Source organism: Mus musculus, chromosome 1 (genome assembly GCF_000001635.26).
Source record: "Mus musculus strain C57BL/6J chromosome 1, GRCm38.p6 C57BL/6J".
NCBI lineage: Eukaryota > Metazoa > Chordata > Mammalia > Rodentia > Muridae > Mus > Mus musculus.
In genome coordinates this window covers 135,424,064-135,441,852 of record NC_000067.6, presented here as the reverse complement: position 1 = coordinate 135,441,852, position 17,789 = coordinate 135,424,064, and the positions used below count along the sequence as shown (strand labels likewise).

Below are 17,789 nucleotides of genomic sequence, written 5' to 3'. Positions count from 1 at the left end.
GGTTGGGTTGGGTTTCCCTGTAGGCAGGACCTAGCACCCCCCTCTGCATTCACCCATGTCTGCCTCTTTTTAGATGGCCATGCTACTGAAACTCCAAGAAGCTGCCAACTACATTGAGTCACCAGATCGAGAGACTATCCTGGACCCCAACCTCCAGGCGACACTCTGAGGGCCCGGCAGTCACTGTCACCCTGGAGGGCAGAAGGCTGGCTTCAGCATCATTAGCTCTCCTCTGCCCTCTTCCTTCATAGCTCTGGCTCACCAGCCTCGCCAAGAGAACAGGAGGGAAGAAGAGGGCAGGAGGAGGGATGGGTTCTCGGTGCTGAACCTTTGAGAACTTCCTACTAGGAATTGGAGGGGGTGGAGTTTGAGAACTCCGTGCCCCTTAACTACATTTGCTGGCCTCCTCTTACGACTTAGGAGAAAAGATGATTCTGGTCTTTTCTTCAAGTTTTGTTTCACCTACAAACTCTTGGGCTTTCTGGGGAGGGATTCGGAAGATATAAACAGACAAACAAAAACAAACAAACCAACTACAGCAGTTCCAAGCTCGTTCTCACAAACACCTCTGAGACAGTCACATGTGGGCAAATCTAAGGGAGGCAGGAAGCTCTACAGACTTTCTTGCAAACCCTTCCCAGTTCTGTCGACACTGCCAACAACCTCCCCGCCAGAGACCTGGCCAGAGCCAAGAAAAGAGAAGCATGTGGTTTAACAGAAAAACAAAACAAAACAAAACAAAAAATATATGTGTAAATCAACCTGTAGAAGGTAAAAACGGCAATGGAAAAGATGAAGCTGGAAGGAGGGGCCCAGTTGCCAAGATGGAACGAGAGCTGCCAGATCTTGCCTTCTGGATGACAAGAGGGGACATTGCAAGATGGCTGCCAGTCTAAAACGTCACCAGACCACAAGAGTAACATCACAGCCTTCGAAGAAAGGCCACAAGCTGTCTTTCTGCCCTCTAACTGAACATGCATGAAAAGTCAATAAACCCTACTTTTTAATTTTTAAATTTTTATTTCTATTTTTTCCTTCCATTTGCCTATTTATTTGTCCCTCACCTCCAGTTTCCTCACATCAATAAGATACTTGGGTTTCCTTCCAGGGGATAGTTTTGCTTTCCAAGTGGGTTTTCTTTGGAGAATTTAATTCTATAATATTGGTACAAGTTAGACACCTCCCATGCCACTGTCCCTGGCATCCTTGGGGCTTACATGGGACAAGAAACATTGGCTCATAATAGTAAGAGAAGAAGAACTCAGTCTCTTTGGTTCCTTTTGAGAAAGCACATGTTCTACCTGGAAGCTCAACTGCCGTCCTCCAGCATGGTAGATCTACCCCGAGCTTCATCTCGGACTGGGAGGAAAACCAAAATACTGGAAACACCTGCCTGTCTTATGGCCTGTTAGGGCCCTCACTGCACTATTTGGATGGTAGCCACTTTGCCTGACTGAATCAAGATTCCCTAGCTAGCCCTTATTATTTGTTTTTGACAGATGAATAGTCACTTATAGGAGATGGAGCAACCGTGTGACCTGCTTCAGATCAGAATAAAAGGCTCAAAGAGTTTGACTTGGTGGCCAATATCTGCCTTCCAAAGAGATCTACGTCTTGCAGAAGTTGCCCTCTTCCTAACCCACACTCCTTCATTTGACAAGTACTTACTGAGTATTTAACCGAGTACCAGTCACTACGTTTTTAAAAAAGACAAGACTTGGTCCTTAAGTTCAAGGTCTAGGAGGCAATGTTAATCTCCTTTAAGTAACCATCCCTTTATTATCTGGACCTTGAAAATCATCTGAGAGATGCAGGTGAAGGCCAAGGAGTCAATTAAAAGAAGCCTTTGGTTAGATCTCCAATATGTTGTAGGCAGAAGGTTGGGGATCAGTTTAAATGAAGCCTGAAGAACTGTGGAATCTTGCTTGTCTTGAGTGGGAAAATCTACTTCTGTCATTTCTGGAAACCAGTGGAACCAAATTCCAGGTTGAGCTGCCTCATGGGCTAATGTGTTAGCGCTCTGCAGTGCAGGGATATATACTATACGTCTGGACCTGAGAATACGCTCTTCAGGTTCCTTAGTAGCACACGACGTACCAGAATCTATACCAAGATTCTTTAGGCAAACTAACCTGGGCCATTGTTCCACCCAACCAAGGAATTACGTGCCCCTGACTCTTAATAGTCTATTTTCATTTAGATCCTCAAGAAGGTCTAGCTTGTCCCTTTTGTACCCATCCACCCCCGGCAAAAGCTTCTATATTCACCTGGTAGCCCCAGGGATGACAGGGTCCTCTATTCTGGAGACTGTTATTGCTACTGCTGCTAATTCCACGAGCTGTGAAGATCCCCAACTCAGCTGCAAAATATGCAATTCTGTGGTGGGAAGAGGCTGACTGTCCGAGGATGGTGCTGAAATCACTGCCTTAAGGTCTTTGCTGTGCAGAATGAGAAGGCCCCCCCAGAGCTGGGTGTTCCAACTTAGAAGGAAGGGAAGACTGGATAGGCCTACTTTGGACATAGGTCTCTTCTGAACCCTATCCAAAGCTCCAGTACATGGCAAGGCTCAGACTTTTGCTAACATCCTAACGCTTGAGCCTTTCACCCTCTTTTTCTGGTGCTGCCCAGCCAGTGCCTTCTGACACGGATGTTACTGGCTACTTAAGAAGAAGGAAAGTAGGAAATGCCTTCTTCCATTCCAACTGCCTCAGACTACAGAGAGAGTGTCTCTGTGGTAACTATGGATACCATCGAGAATTTTATTTGGGTCTGCAGCAAGTTGATTCTGGAGGCCTCGCATACTTTGACTTCATTTCTATTCCTGGGATCCACCACCCTCTTCTCTCAGTTGACTGCTGCATTTAGTTCAGGCCTCAAATAGCTGTCCTCCAGGAAGTGCGTTCCCATCTAGTGAAGTGCTCTCGAAGCCTACACTTTCCTTCTGGAGCCTGGGACCCTGTTTACAGTTGCACATCTGGGCCCCTCACAGTAGGATCAACCATCTCAAAAAAAAAAGAAAAAAAAAAGGGATCATGGTTCGGTGGCAATTTCGGAAGGTTGAGCCTCCTCATGGTGCTATAACCCCTCGGGATGCTCATCCAGACTTCTAAGAAGCAAAAAGCCTGAGCTCCTCCTCACTGCCTAAGAATCCATGGCAAAGAGCAAAGCCGCAGCAGTCCTCCCAACCTACACACTTCTTGGTTGAGACTCCTAGGACTCCTCAGAAAGGAAAAACTGGGTCCCACAATCTCCAGGCACCTTCAGAAGAATGCAATCTATCTTAATTCTGCAACTTTTGCTATTCCCTTTCCTTCCAACTCCTGATTCCATCCCTCACCAAAGTTGGCTGGTGAAGAACAACAACCTTTGGAGGGCCTCAGCTCCAGGAGAGGCTCGCCAGAGTCCCTTGCACTTGGGGATGAAGACCAATAAGTTGTGTTCAATGTGTTTGTTTCTCAGTCCCTGCCTAAGCACTAAAATAAAATACTCTAGGTATTGGAGGCTGCTAAGGGACCTGATGTCTGTGCATTTTTCTGTCTCTGTCCTTCTCTCTTACACACGAGCAGTTTGTTGTTATCTTCTGGGGCTCTGTGGAACATTATTTTTGATACCTGCTTTCTGGTAACTCGTTGGTGCTTGTTTCTGTCTCTGTAAATCCTTATTCCAGTGTCTTTCATGTAGTCTAATCATTTGGAAGGTAGAGGCTGGCAAGGAAGGAGAAGGGGGTAAAAGATCATGGAGAGAGCCCACAAGAAAACTTTCTTGGTTGGTAAACATTTGGGTCTTGAGTTACCAACCTTCTAATCTGTCTATTCTGATGGACATAAGACAAAATAATGATTTTTTTCCTCCCCTTTTCATTTTGTGCCGTGTGGTTTTTCTAGTTTACAAGAGTCGATGTGGACTTCATGTACCCATCTCCTTCCTGATGGCTCTCAAAGATGAGTCATGCTATTCACAGGAGTGCCACCCCCTTCCAGGACTCTGAGGATGAACTCTTGTTTCCTGTCCTATTCCAGAAAAGTAGTTAGGCTCTCACACCACCTTCCATCACCCCAGATGGAACCCATTCCCAGCAGCCAGCCTGGGCACAGAGGACACATGCCTGATGAGGTGATCCAAATGACATTAATGATCTTTTTTATGGCATAGGGGTTTGGGAGAGGAAGTTGTGCTGATCACAAATCTAATCCAGGGTTCCAGAGTTAAAGTGACTCAGATGGTTAATCAAAGACCCTTCTCATTCTGTAGCCTTCCTTCCCATAGTCCTGTGCACTAGCTAAATCGAAGCTGGTAAACTGGCTCCGTGAGCCAACAGCCCCCGTGGTAAGAACTGAAATGGCTGTAACAACAGGTTGGCTAATAGAGATGGATAGGATGGATGCACCAACAGCTGTTGGTACCTTGTTTTTCCTTCAACTGTTGGGTATTGACTCTAGGGTTTCTCATAACACTCAGCAAGTACCCACCACTGAGCTTTCTCTCTAGCCTTTATACTAAGTTGTCCATAATGGCTCTGAATTCAGTAAATATTCCAAGCAAGCTTTGAATTTGATGATCACACACACACACACCTCTCAAGTAATTGGCATTTCAGCCTGCATCACTGGGCTCAGCTATAATACACTCTGTAGTAAGAACTATACATGACAGTTCCCAACAAGGAGGCCCAAAAATGTGTTACAAATGGCCAAAGCCTGAAGACGTTGTTCTTCATCACTGAATCAGCCTTATCAATCTTCAACCTGCTCAGGGATAACTGGGCCACCAGCTTGGCTCTCCCCACTGCCCAGGATACACTGGTATACACTCTAGCCCTGGAAGCACGTGCTGTTCTAGGGAAGATAGACTAAACTGGAAAGCAGCAGAGTTCAGAAGGAAAAGGAGCAGTTGAACTTTGGAAACCGCAGGGAGAAAACGACATTTAAAAGGTTTACCTACAGCCTGGCATGGTGGTACATGCCTTTAATCTCAGCACTTGGGAGGCAGAGGCAGGTGGATTTCTGAGTTTGAGACCACCCTGGTCTACAGAGTGAGTTCCAGGACAGCCAGAGCTATACAGAGAAACCCTGTCTCGAAAAACAAAAACAAAACAAACCAAAAACCAAAAAAAAAAAAAAAAAAAAAAAAAAAAGAGGTTCACCTATTTATGCTAGTCCATTCCGGTTTAACATTCTGGCTGTTTTCCTTAATGATTATGTCACAGGGAACATTCTCCAACGTGATCCTAGAAGGGGAACCTCTGGTTCTTGATTCAGCCTTTCAATCCATACAGTGGTGGCACTAGATGGATGTTTTCAGACAAGCAACAGCAGAATGTAGGAATAAATGCGTTAGGGATAAATTTCCCAGGCTCTAATCCAGATTTACCAAGTCAAACCTTTATGGCGGTGTCCGGCAATGCTTTTAACGGTTCTGTAGTGAATCCAGTACATAAGAGCCCTTGCTCCAAGATGGCTGATGTTTGGAGACCCCCCCCCAAAAAGAAACATCTACAGTCTGATTCAAATGTTAACATCTCAAAGTCATTTTTCTCATACTTAGGTTTCTGGGAGTTAACAGTGAAAGCTTTGGGGTGGAAGTCAGGGAAGCTCGCAGCCTCTAGTAGGCAACTTCCTGCCTCTGAAATTTCTATCTGGCAAACTATGGGGCTTCAGTGGAGGAATTGTGTTGGAGGTCTCATTTGAATTGCTGTTTTGACAGCTTCTTTTTCTGATAATAGTGTAAAAAAAAGGAAAATAAAATCTAATTTGCATTTCTATGATAAAATGTTCTCCTGGCAACCACCCTCTCCCTTCTTTAAGTGGTTAAGAGTTTGAGAGCCTAGCCAGACCCTCCTTCCCCAGAGCAGCTGACAGCTGTGGGGCTCCAGTTACTGCCAGAAAGGCCATGTCTCTGCTCCACCCACAGGAGAGAGTTCTGCACAGTGAAAATAACGTTATCTACGTCCTTAAGTTCAACCTTGCCTTTTCCCACACCAGGACCTAAGTACAGTACTCAGCAAATAGAACAAAATAAAATCCTCTTTAAAAAAATAAATTTTTTTTTTCCAGAAAGAGCTTCATAGATTTCCAAACTCACAAACTAGTTGCTATGGCCATGGAAGAGTTGAGACTTTGAGAAGTGGTTTTGTTTCAAATTTGTCAGTTCCCCTTCTATAAAAGCACTTTTGTGTAGAGTATTAAAAATCACTAGTATCGGGTCTCCTGAGCTCAGGGACTAAGCACTGGAAGGAGGGACTAAAGTCCAAGGCGAGCAGGAGTAAAACATTTACACCAAAATAACCCTCCTTACCATCCAGCCAGCTCCTGTGGCCTCATCCTGCATCCCAGCTCCTGTGGCCTCATCCTGCATCCCAGCTCCTGTGGCCTCATCCTGCATCCCAGCTCCTGTGACCTCATCCTGCCTCCCTGCATCCCAGCTCCTGTGGCCTCATCCTGCATCCCAGCTCCTGTGGCCTCATCCTGCATCCCTGCATCCCAGCTCCTGTGACCTCATCCTGCCTCCCTGCATCCCAGCTCCTGTGGCCTCATCCTGCATCCCAGCTCCTGTGGCCTCATCCTGCCTCCCTGCCTCCCAGCTCCTGTGACACCATCCTGCTTCCATGGCATTTCTCTAAGAAGGAAGATAAAAAAGAGCAAACTCCCACCCAGCAGCCAGTTTCCCATATAGCTCTGCTGCACCCCACCCCACTTCCTAATGCTGTTCGGTTTATTGCTTTTAACAAAACAAATTTATAGTGAGTTCCAGGCCCTGGTGGCTTCCTTTCCTCCCCCTCCCTATCCTGTTTTACACAGCACTGCTCATGTAAGAGTCTGTTTCTCAAATGCACGGCATTCCTCAGGTGGAGGATGGGCAAGAATGTTCACTTTTTAAAACTTACTGGGTAGAAAAATCCCAAACCAGGATATGTGTGTGTCTGTATGTTTGTCTTATTTTCTTCTCATTTGACCCTCACCATTCCAGTCTGTCCCCTTTTATACCTGATGTAGAAAAGGCAGAACTGAATCTGGAAAGCAAATTGTTGTATATAGTTGCGGTAACAATCACGAAGAGAGCTGGGCTGTCCCCTCAGTAATTCATTTTAAATGAAAAAAAATTGGTTGAAAATGAAATCCATGCCTTGGCCAGCTGAAATGGCCTTCCTCCATCGCCACTGAGGCTACCCTTCCCTGGGTCCTCTGCCGACCAGGCATGTCTCCATCCAGCAGATTTCATCTGTTTGCTGCCATTTGCGTTTCAATAAAGTTATCTCCTGTATTGTCCTCTGGTTTCTCTCTGCTTGGTTTCTGTGTCCATCTATCTTAATGCTTGGTATGCTATGACAAATAGCTCGTGGTCCTTTGCCTAACTCAGAAGCAAACCCCACCTGCTTTTAAATTACCCCAACCAAATGCTAATAAGCAGGAGTCTTTACTTCTGTTTTGTGGGCAGGAGAGAACCCTACTTTGTACACTGTGGACAGTTCTGTCCTGCATTATTTCAGCTGCAGATTATATGAGCAAAAGCAATGTGGGGAGGGTTTTTATTTCATCTTACAGGTTATAGTCCATTATAAAGGGAAGCCAAGGCCAGGAACTCTAGGAAGAGGCTTGGACCCACAGCCACTTAAGAGTGCTGCTTACTGGATTGCTCCCTTTGGTCTTAGCCTAGGCCCACCTGCCTGGGGATGGAACTAACTACAGTGGGCTGGCTTCCACTATGTCAATTAGCAATTAAGAAATGGTTCCCAAACTTGGCTACAGGCCAACCTGATGCAGTTAATTCTTCAGATGAGGTTCTTTCTTCACAGGTAATTCTAGTTTGTGTCAAGTTAATAGCTTAAGCTAACTATGACAGCTTCCCTTACCAGAAAGCAAGGCTTCCAGGCTTGGGGTGGGGGTGGGGGAAGGTCTTGAGTTCTCAATCTAGCCTCTAGACCAACGATCCTCAATCTGTGGGCCGAGACCCCTTTGGGGGTTGAATGACTCTTTCACAAGGGTCTGATGTCCTGCATATCAGATATTTACATTACAATTCATAACAGTAATGGAATTACAGTTATGAAGGAGCAACAAAAATATTATAGTTGGGGATCACAAAGTAACTATTAAAGGGTCACAGCATTAGGAAGGTTGAGAAACACATTTTCTTTTGGAAGCAAAACAAACTTGCCTCCAAGGACAGCTATTTTAATGGAGTTCAGTTTCTCCTGGCCACTGTAACACAGAAGAAAATAAGCCTTACTGTTCCCCACTATGGAGCTGCAGAATCAAGAGGCACTCTCTTTCCTCTGAAAGCACCATGGTGACACAGGCCACCTTGGCCCTCTTTGACAACCAGGAGGTAACAGATGGGTTTAGAGCACTCCTCAAGAATGTTCTTTTCAAAGAATTTTCAGATTAGGCCACTTAAGCTGCAGTCATTATCAGTTTAGCAACCAGTCTTGAGCTGTCTTTTGAAACTGCTAGCTGGTGAATAAGAGAAATGTTCCTAGAAAATATTCGCATCTAAGGCACTAAATCTTAGCAGCTTACCAAGAAACACCTGCTCCAAGTGCCAACAGCATAAGTCACTCCATCCCTCCTGCCACCGAGTGTGGCCTGCAGTTTAATCCCTTGCTCCAATCTCCTCCACTTGCTCTGTTGGGTGGAGGCTTTAGGTTGTGGCCATTTCCTGTGACCACCCTGGATAGCCATATTAAAGTACTCTTTCTCCCTCAGCCCTTCCATCGTGACTTCCCTGAAGTGGTGGTGGGAAGGATGTTGGGCTAACTTGATGGCTCATGGCTCAGGGGGCAGTGAAGTACTTGTCACACCTGACAACCTGAGTGACATAAACGGGGCGGAAGATAAACTCCACACTAAGTTATCCTCTAACCTCTACAGGTGTCCCAAGGCATGGCGCGCACGCGTACACGTGTACACACACACACACACACACACACACACACACACACACACACTTTAAAAAAACGTTTTATTGATTTCTTTGTGAATTTCACATCATGTACCCCAATTCCACTCATCTTCCCATCCCTTCATATCTGCCCTCCACTCTTGCAAACCCCTCCCCCCCAATAAAATAGAATAAAACAAAAAACAAACAAACAAAAAAAAGAAAACCCCAAATATCTAGTTGTGGGAACTGTAGTATGTCATAGTGTGTCACCCAGTACACCCTTTTGTCCACATATCTTTACTTGCAAATGTTCTTTGCAGAGAGTCCTTGGTCTGTTGCGAGGGCTCTGGGTTCTGCTACACTACCACTCCTGGATCCTCATGGGGACTCCTCTCAGATCTCCTGTTGTTGGTCTGTGTCGTGGAGATCCTGCAGCTCTGGATCTGCAGGACCAGCCCCTTTACATACTCTAGCAGATCATAGATGGGGTAGATGTTGGAATAGGCAAACTCAAAGCCCTGGATCTGGGCCTGGGTAGCTGAGTTGGTCAGCCCGCCCCTGCACCCCCAGGGTAAGCTCTCCAGTAGCTCAGCAGCACAGTCAGTAAGAGGCGGCCTCAACTCTTCTCTCAGATCCGCATGGATGTCTCACCGGTGCATTCGACACTGGGGCCAGCTCTACTGTGCTGCCCAGGCAAGGTGCAGGGCCCACTCTCCTAAGGTGAGGGGCAGGGCCAGCTCTCCCACCTACTGCAGGTAGAGAGGGGTCGGGTGGGGTAAGGGCATCTCTCCCTTGCCGGCCACAATCCACAGCAGACAAGGTGCAGGGCCTTCTGTGTTCATGTCCTCAGGGCTAGCTTACCCAGTCCCTTGCCCTCAGGGTCAGCTCTACTATGTTGCCCAGGCGAGGGGCAGGGCCAGCTCAGAATAGTGCCTCAGGCAGCAGTCCTGACCAGGGACATCTGCATGGCCTTTGGTGGTAAAACAGCCTGGGATATCAACACAGACCTGGTTGCCATAGGACCTCTAACCCAGACAGGTGGACCCCCGAAGCAGTATGGATCCAGATGTCCCACGGTATCAAGTGCAGCCATTCAGATTAGCATGTCTCCCCTCCCTCTGGCAGCATGCCTCTCAGATATCCACATGGTCTCTGGTAGCAGCCCAGACCACTGACATCCACTTTGCCTTTGATGCTAATTCAGGTGCCAGACATTGACACAGACTGCAACTCCAGCTGCAGCAGGACCAGGAACCCAGACATGGCCCTTGGGGGCAGCTGGAGCCAGGACCTCAGCATGGCCTCCTCATATCCCCCTATTCTTCACTGCCTTCAAGTCCCTAGTTCCACCTTTCTCCACAGTATATGAACCCTTCAGCTTGGTTTCCTCCTCCATCTCCACCACACTCCCCATCTTTCCCATCTCCCCATCACACATTCATCCATCGTAGTGGTAGCCACGGCAGGTGCTTGGGTGTCTTTCATCCGGCCTCCCCCAACACTTTTTAAAAAATTAAGTAATGCTATATATTTGCAGGATTCACTCATAGTAGTCACACTCATAGAATCACTCTAGAGCCATGTGTGGTGGCACATACCTGCAATCTCTGCAATGGGGGAGGTGAAAACAGAAAGATCAAGATAAGGGAGTTCAAGGCCAGTGTGGGCTACAGAGCAAGTTTGAGGCTAGTCTGGGCCACATATGACCTTGTCTCAAAACAAGATAACGACAAATAGGTAGATAATATTTTTTTTAAAAAAATCATTCTAGAAAAATGCTCCTTCGCCTGTAGGTAGTCTCCCCTGGACAGCCCTTTTTGACATTGGGTTCATCTAAGCTAAAAAGCTAGAAGACTGGATTTTTCTAAAGCAACCACTCCCCACTGCCAATTTCACTTCAGTTTTTCTGCGTGTCTCCTTTTCCCTGTCCGCTCCCCAGCATCTTAGGATCTCTAAAGCTAAACTGTAAACGGAGCCAACTGAATAACTGCTGTTTTTAGTTGAGGGGAGGGGTGTTAGTTTTAAAAAGATGCTATTCTGACCCCCTTCCTTAAGGCCCGACCTCTGTCCTAACTCATCTTAAATCTGGGCCTAGAATCATGCAGGTAGAGAGCGGTGATGGGCGAGGCGAGGGAGGGCATCTACAATCCCACTACAATCCACAGCAGACAAGGTGCAGGGCCTTCTGTGCTCACGCCCTCGGGATTAGCTTTCTTGCTCCCTTGCCATCAGGGCCTTGCCATCAAAGGTTACGCGCCTTTATTCCAAGCGCGTTTTCTAACAGCGCGTGCGACTTCAGGACTACAAACCGTTATGAGAATTCTGTGTGTGCATAGACGCCCAAAGCTTTCCTGGCCCGCGAATCGCGGTTCGGTTCCGGCAGCAGAAGGCGCTGTCTCCCGAGGCTGCGCTCTATCCCCGCCCCCCGCCCGCTCCCGCGTACTTAGGTGCGCAGGCGCGGCTTCGCGGATTGGCCGTACGCGGGAGCCGTCATTCGGTGGCGGGTCCCGGCCGCGGGGCTGGCGGGCTGAGGGGAGGAAAGATGGCGGCAGCGGCGGCAGCTGGTGCGGCTTCTGGGCTGCCGGGTCCAGTGGCACAGGGATTGAAGGAGGCGTTGGTGGATACCCTCACCGGAATCCTGTCCCCGGTGCAGGAGGTGCGGGCGGCTGCAGAGGAGCAGATTAAGGTGCTGGAGGTGACAGAGGGTGAGTGAGGCGGGACCGTCACGAGGATGGTTCGGACCAGGGCCGGCCGCACAGTCCGCTGACCGTAGGGATTTGGGGATCTTGAGCCAGCGGAGAGGTGGGCGTCAGGAGTGGATTAGGAAACGTGGGGGTGGGGGTGCCGCTGGTGGCTGGGAAAGTCCTAGAAGAAGGGTGGCGCGTCTGAAAGGAAAGGGTCGGGGGAGGTGGAGCCTTAGCGGGGATGGGGTGGGGGAAGACTTGAAAAGATAGATAGATAGTGGCGGGGTTCTGCCGAGGACAGAAATGAAGTTCGACGTGGTGCTGGCGGTGTCGCGCAATCTAGATGATCTCTGAGCCCAAGACAAGGTCTTTTTGCCGTTTTCTTCACCAGCTCTGTTGTAGTGGGATCAGGGAAGGGAGCTAGAGAAGAGCCAGAAGTAAGGCCCTTAAGGAGGCGGCCACCATCGAACAAGTTTCAGCATCAGAGTTTTAAATCTGGCTGGTTGTTCAGACACATCACGTTTTCCTAGAAATCAACTCAATCCGATGCATACGACGCTTCACTTTCCGACCATGCTTCCCGTTTGTTTTTTGTTTTTTAAAGACTTAATGGCAATTATTAAATTACTGTGCATTTCTATGTACAGGAACCGATCTTCCTTTGTTTTAGATTCTTTGTTCTCATCCTCCCGTTATGTTCTTTAACGTGTTAGAGAAGAAACTATTAGCTTGACGTTTTCTTTTAATTTCCTGTTTAGTGGGCTTTCAGCGGGCCTGTTTTCACAAAGAACAGAAAAAAGGGTCAAGTCTCCTTGGTCTTTATGTAAGAAACGTACCTGATTCGGAATTCCAGATCCTCGGAATCCCCAAGCTCAAGGGAATATTTCCACTGCTCCTTAAACTTAGGCTTCCTCAGAAATATGGGAGATTGTTTCCATATTTGACCAACCACCCTCAAAGCCTTGAGTTAATACTCCTGCAGGACTTTTTATTGAAAAGAAGTGGATGTGGTGGGGGAACCTCCCTTGAATTTAGTTTTTATATCCTCTAATATGACCAACTATTGAAGGCAAGTTTCCTTCTGTTGGGACTATTGGGATTTAATAGGTTAGAGACTATTTTGAAAGGCCAGGTGTAGTTTTATAACATTACCAGACTCTTAAGAGAGGGAACCGTGAATGGAAGAAAGCTATTGGAACGAAGCACATAACTAACTTGTCCTGAGGTTTCTAGGTCAAATTCCTTGACTTTACAGTTCATGCCTCTGCCTCCCTCGGTATAAAGAAAGAACGCTGATGGGCAGAAACCTTACTAAGTTTAACTTGTTACTTGCATTTAGTTGCTGGGCTGATGCAAACCGATCCTTAATTAAACCTCCCATGAATGATACCCAGTGTTTGAGCTAATCCCAAATGTATGGCTGTCACCTTAACTGTGAAAGGCCGGCTTATGTTTAGACTGTACAATAGTTCTAGTCTTACTCTGATTTCTTCTTCAACTCATAGCCAGATGCTATGGCCTCATCTAGGGCACAGCCACCTATACCGTCCTTGAGATCGTTTTGAAGTTCTTGTCACCTACTCTTGTTACCTTTTGGGATCTTGAAATCAAAAGTACAGAATTTCGATCTGATCACTGATGAGTAAATTGATAAAGGCCACCTCAGTTCTCCCTCCTGTCCCCATAACCTACTGATAATGTGTGAGTGGCCTGCTGAGAGGCAGGGGCAAGCTCTGATACAGTAACAGGAATGGCGGCTGGTAGTGAGGTATATGACTCAAGTACAGAATGTGGTTACAGAGGTGGATCAAGTCTGGAGTTGAATATAGTAATATTGGCTTTAAAATAGTCTTCAGTGGCTTTAAAATAGTCTTGTCCCCTTCTATACCTGTTTTTATTTAGAGGATAGTGGTTCATTCCTTAAGAGTCTTTTCCGGGAGGGGTCTTTAACAGTAATCTCTCCCATTGGGTCCTGAGCATCTCCAATTTTACATACTGGCTAACTCTGAGATACTTTCTAAAGGTTCGCTTCTAACAGCTTCTTTGGCTGTGGCCCTTCTTTACATGAAATGACAGCACCTGGTCTCCTAGGGGGAGTTCACGAGCTTCTTAGTCCTGGATGGTGAGGAAATTGTTTCTGTAATGAAAATGTTTCTTGAGCTCCTGCTCTTGCCCTGTCCCTAAGCACTGGGATCTAGGGGAGCCTGCAGACTTTGCATAGTTAGAGCCTCGTTGTCACTGAGTGTCACTCGGAGTCGTGTGGTAGCCAGCAGACAATTGTCCCCTTTTTCCTAAGAGGATTAGAGTTTGAGTTCGATTAGCAGAGTTTGTAAAAATTTAGTTCTGCCCACATAGGGTAAAAGTAAAAGTGTTTTTATTTATTAGCATGTTCTTGTAATTGTTTCATTTGTAGACTGACATATGTCAAGCATACATTAACATGGGCATCAGACAAGAGATGTGTAGATTCCCAAAGGTCTATTGACTCTGAATCTTAATGTTCTGTCAACAACAACTGCTGCTGTTGCTTCTTCTTCTCCTTCTCCTCCTCCTCCTTCTTCTCCTCCTCCTTCTACTTCTCGTCCTCTTCCTCCTCTTCCTCCTTCTCCTTCCTCTTCCACTGTTTTAATTCCGCTTATGGTAAGACTGCTTTCCGATGTCACCTCTTTGTTTCTGGCATGTTGATGCTTTGCTTCTTTCCTCTTTCAGTTCCCTACTTTGCTTCAAGAAGAACCCTAAGTGCTCGAATGCGTACCTTCCATGTGCGGTCCTGTGTTCTCTAGCTAGCAGAGCTGACAGTTTTGTAAAAATAACTAGGTTTAGACCTGTCTTTTTTTCCTCTTGCTACTTATTTTTATTTGTTAGAAATGAATACATGCATACCTCCACTCACACACATCATTTGCCCTTAACTACGTTTTTTGTCTTTTTTCTTTTTCTTTTCTTTTCTTCCTTTTTTCTTCTATGCTTAGGGTTGAACCCAGGGCCTTATGCATTCTAGCCAGGCACGCATTCTACCACTGAGCTGTAGTCCCAGCCCAGTCTTTTCTGCCCTTGCTCCACAGAATCCATGCTTCCTTTTCATCTCCCGCCATTGCATTGACCAGAGGATGTGGATAATTCCCTGGCATTCCGATGCTACTCAGTTATATATGATGATTTTCCCACCTTAGATGCCTAGAGAGATGATCCTGCTGGCTGGAAATGCTTTCTGGTTCTCATGGGCACTTTTCTGGCTTTCTTACAGTATAGCATAAGCACTGTCCACCTGCGAAGGGCACCCCGCAAGGATCCAGACGCACTCCTGGGCATGTGGCGGGCACTGAACCGAGCGGAAGGCGGCCACGCTCGGAAAAAGGCCAGTGGTAGAGTTTTCTTTTCCCTTTAAGCTATGGTTTTGTGGTGGTTACCTATCCCCGTGAGAGATAGGGGGCTTCTCCAGAGTGCTGCTTAAAACTTTCCTACAGATGTTCTCTGTTCAGTTGAAGTTGGCTATGAAGACACTGGCAGATCTTCAGTCTCTCTCCTAGACCTTTGAGAGCAGTGGTGTGCATTTCTTAAATTCTCCTTTGTCCTCCCTGCCCTCTTTTACATTTTTCCTTCTAAGCCAAAGTCTTTGTTGCCACAGATATTTGTTGCCAAATAGGGTAAGAGAAAGTAGGGCCAAGATCACCAGAAAGGGAGAACAAACACCCAAAAGACTAGAAAATGAGTCTAACATTGAAAATGAGACTAGAAAGTAAAGAGAAGGCAAAGGGTTCCTTAGAAAGCTCAGAGGATGTCTGTCTGAAGTGGAGGCACCCGGTAAAGGCAGGTGAAAAAAATTTCAATTAACCAAAGAAGGCTCTTCCTGTTTCACCTTGGCAATGGGAGCTAAGGGGAAATGTGGTCCCTGACAGAATGGCTCTAGGACTTCCTATAGCTCTCACAGCAATGCTCTTTGGTTCAGTGTCTTAGATTGAATCTTCATTTAACCTGAATTAGTCTCTTCCAGGCAAAAGTCCAGTGTACATGTCTCTTGTGCTTTCTCTGCTTTCATTAAAATGTTTCTTTTTTGAACAGATAGTTGGCTTTTTCCCCCCAAAGTTACTGTATAGATTCTGTCAGTACAAGGCTTCAAATGAGGTTCCATGCTATTTTAGATGGGGTTCTCTGCCCTCAGACAGAAGTCAGCTTTGTGAAGAAACAACCTGTGTTGATCGTGGTTCCGCCAAGCAGGGAACTCAACAGCTGTTTGTTTGTTTGCTCTTTTGATCACACTGTCAACTTCAAAGTCTTTCATTCTCTGCATTAATCTTACAGCAGACCTCATTATCAGTACCATACCATCATTGTCATTGGAAACAGTCCTTCATCAACTTTTGTGTAAGTTACAGTTTTTGGTATGATACTTTTCTCAGAGCTGTACAATTTAGGCAGAAATGTCCTTTTTCATACCCCACTGTTGCCTCCTGCAAATTAGGGTGGCTTTTTTTGTTTTTGTTTTTGTTTTTTGTCTTTAAAATGTGAAGCTTACTGGTTTAAAAATTCTGGGAACTTAGAGAAGAGAATGTGTCCTGTCCATTCTGTTTTAAATCTTGTCTTAGTTAGCCAAGTTAGTCTGCAAGTCATCTTGCCCAGGAGACTCTTAAACAGGCATTTGTACTAGTTGAACTTTCAACCTCCTCTCTTAGGTGAAAGAAATAAACTTTTGTAGAAAACTCATCTTAAGATATGTGTAGTGGAAACTCTTGGCTGACTTGCTCTAAGGCCCTCCATATAGATCTAACCTTAGGCTAATCTCTGTTCTGGGCATCCTCTACTGTCTCGCTGCTGAGTGGAGTGTGAGGTGTGTCTTTCCTAGGTTACCAGACACAGTTTCCCTAGGACCGTGGCAGAGAAGCTCCCGGCGATGTGACCCTCACTAGAAGGCTGCTTCCTCCTGGCTCAGACACTGAAAAACCTTTCATGGGAGCAAGCTTCTCTCTGGAAAGTAGCCTTTACAGTCTCCAGTCAGCTGTCCCGGATCTGTGTGCAGTGTTCCAATCTTCTGCTTGGCGCCTGGGTGGACTGGTGATGAGAGACATGCATGTGGCTCCTTTTCCTTCCTTAGTCCTCTGTCACCCTAGAGCCACGAACAGCAGTGTCCTCATTGCAAAGATGGTCATTCAAATTTACTCACGCTTTAGAGTTTAAACTCAAATTTCAAAACCTTCTCAAAAACTGATATTCCTCAGTATCTTTTCATGCTGTATGATTGACTATTTTGCTTATTTTTGCCTCATTCTAGTTTGTCCCTACGGGACCTACAGGAATGATACAAAAATTAAGCTTATTCCAGGAACTTTTAAAACACACATAAATGTTATGTAAATAGCACTATAAAAGAAAGTTCTATGTGTTTCAAGTAGTTTATGAATATGTTGTAGGTCACTCTGATGAAGGAAGTCGCATGAGGCACACTAGAACCGATTACCATGTCCAGGGAGACCAAGACAGTTTCATGCCAAGTTCAAGGCATGAGGTTAATGTCTGTTACCACACTAACTATTTGAATTGCAAGTGTGGGTGCCTTTACTAGAAGTATTCCTTCTTATTGATTGATTGATAGATTTATGTATTTATGGAGATGGGTTGTGCGGTGGCTTGTATATGGAGATCAGAAGAGAACTTGTTGGGATTGGCTCTCCTTTAACCATGTGGACTCCAGGGATCACGTTCAGGAATCAGACTTAGTGCCAGTGCTTTAGCTGGCTGAACTACCTGTTCTTTTAAAAATGGATTTTTACCTTGTTCTGGTGAGATGGTTCGCATTAAATTAAACCTAAACATTAGTGTTTAAGAGGTCTTAATACATTGGGCGTAGTGGTGCACACCTTCAATCCTAGCACTACTGGAGGCAAAGATTTCTTGAGTTGGAGGCCAGCCTGGTCTACAGAGTGAGAAATAGTGAGATCCCCATCTCAAAAACAAACTAAAACAAGGGTCTTCTTGATGGTAAATAGACCTATGTGTGTTTGTGTGTTTGATAGAGCCCATGCTAAAAGCTGACTCATACATGGCTGGGTTTGCACACCTGTTTCTTCTATTGCAAGAAGAGGGCTTTTTATATTTACCTAGAATCTGAACTAACCAAAATAATCATATGAATCAGATTGAATTTCAGTATCCATAGAGATGACTCTGAAGGTTTTAAGTGTTTGTGATTTAAGCATTTAATTCATGTATTAAAAGGAAAGCCCATTT

At 45.9% G+C, this 17,789-nt stretch overlaps 2 protein-coding genes across 24 annotated transcripts in view; both read left to right on the top strand.

Annotated features, from left to right (window-relative positions):
- Nav1 (neuron navigator 1) overlaps positions 1 to 7,273 on the top strand; it is a 253,771-nt gene extending 246,498 nt beyond the window's left edge. For 16 of the 17 annotated variants that reach the window (XM_006529374.4, XM_030252963.1, XM_030252962.1 and 13 more), the window contains one exon: positions 74 to 7,265. In XM_006529374.4, coding sequence (XP_006529437.1) covers positions 74 to 169 — 96 coding nt within the window. In that variant the 3' untranslated portion in view covers positions 170 to 7,265. Of the gene's footprint in view, positions 1 to 73 lie in introns of all 17 variants that reach the window. The other variant, NM_173437.2, reaches the window with a different exon arrangement.
- Positions 7,274 to 11,353: 4,080 nt separating this feature from the next.
- Positions 11,354 to 17,789, top strand: part of Ipo9 (importin 9) — a 48,188-nt gene continuing 41,752 nt past the window's right edge. For 2 of the 7 annotated variants that reach the window (NM_001357578.1, NM_001357575.1), the window contains exons 1-2: positions 11,354 to 11,585; positions 14,812 to 14,929. Coding sequence is in view for 2 of the 7 variants with exons in the window: in NM_001357575.1 (NP_001344504.1) it covers positions 14,875 to 14,929 (55 nt within the window). In the remaining 5 variants the exon portion in view is untranslated. Of the gene's footprint in view, positions 11,586 to 14,811; positions 14,930 to 15,866; positions 15,930 to 17,789 lie in introns of all 7 variants that reach the window. The other 5 variants (NM_001357577.1, XM_006529437.2, NM_001357576.1 and 2 more) reach the window with 5 other exon arrangements.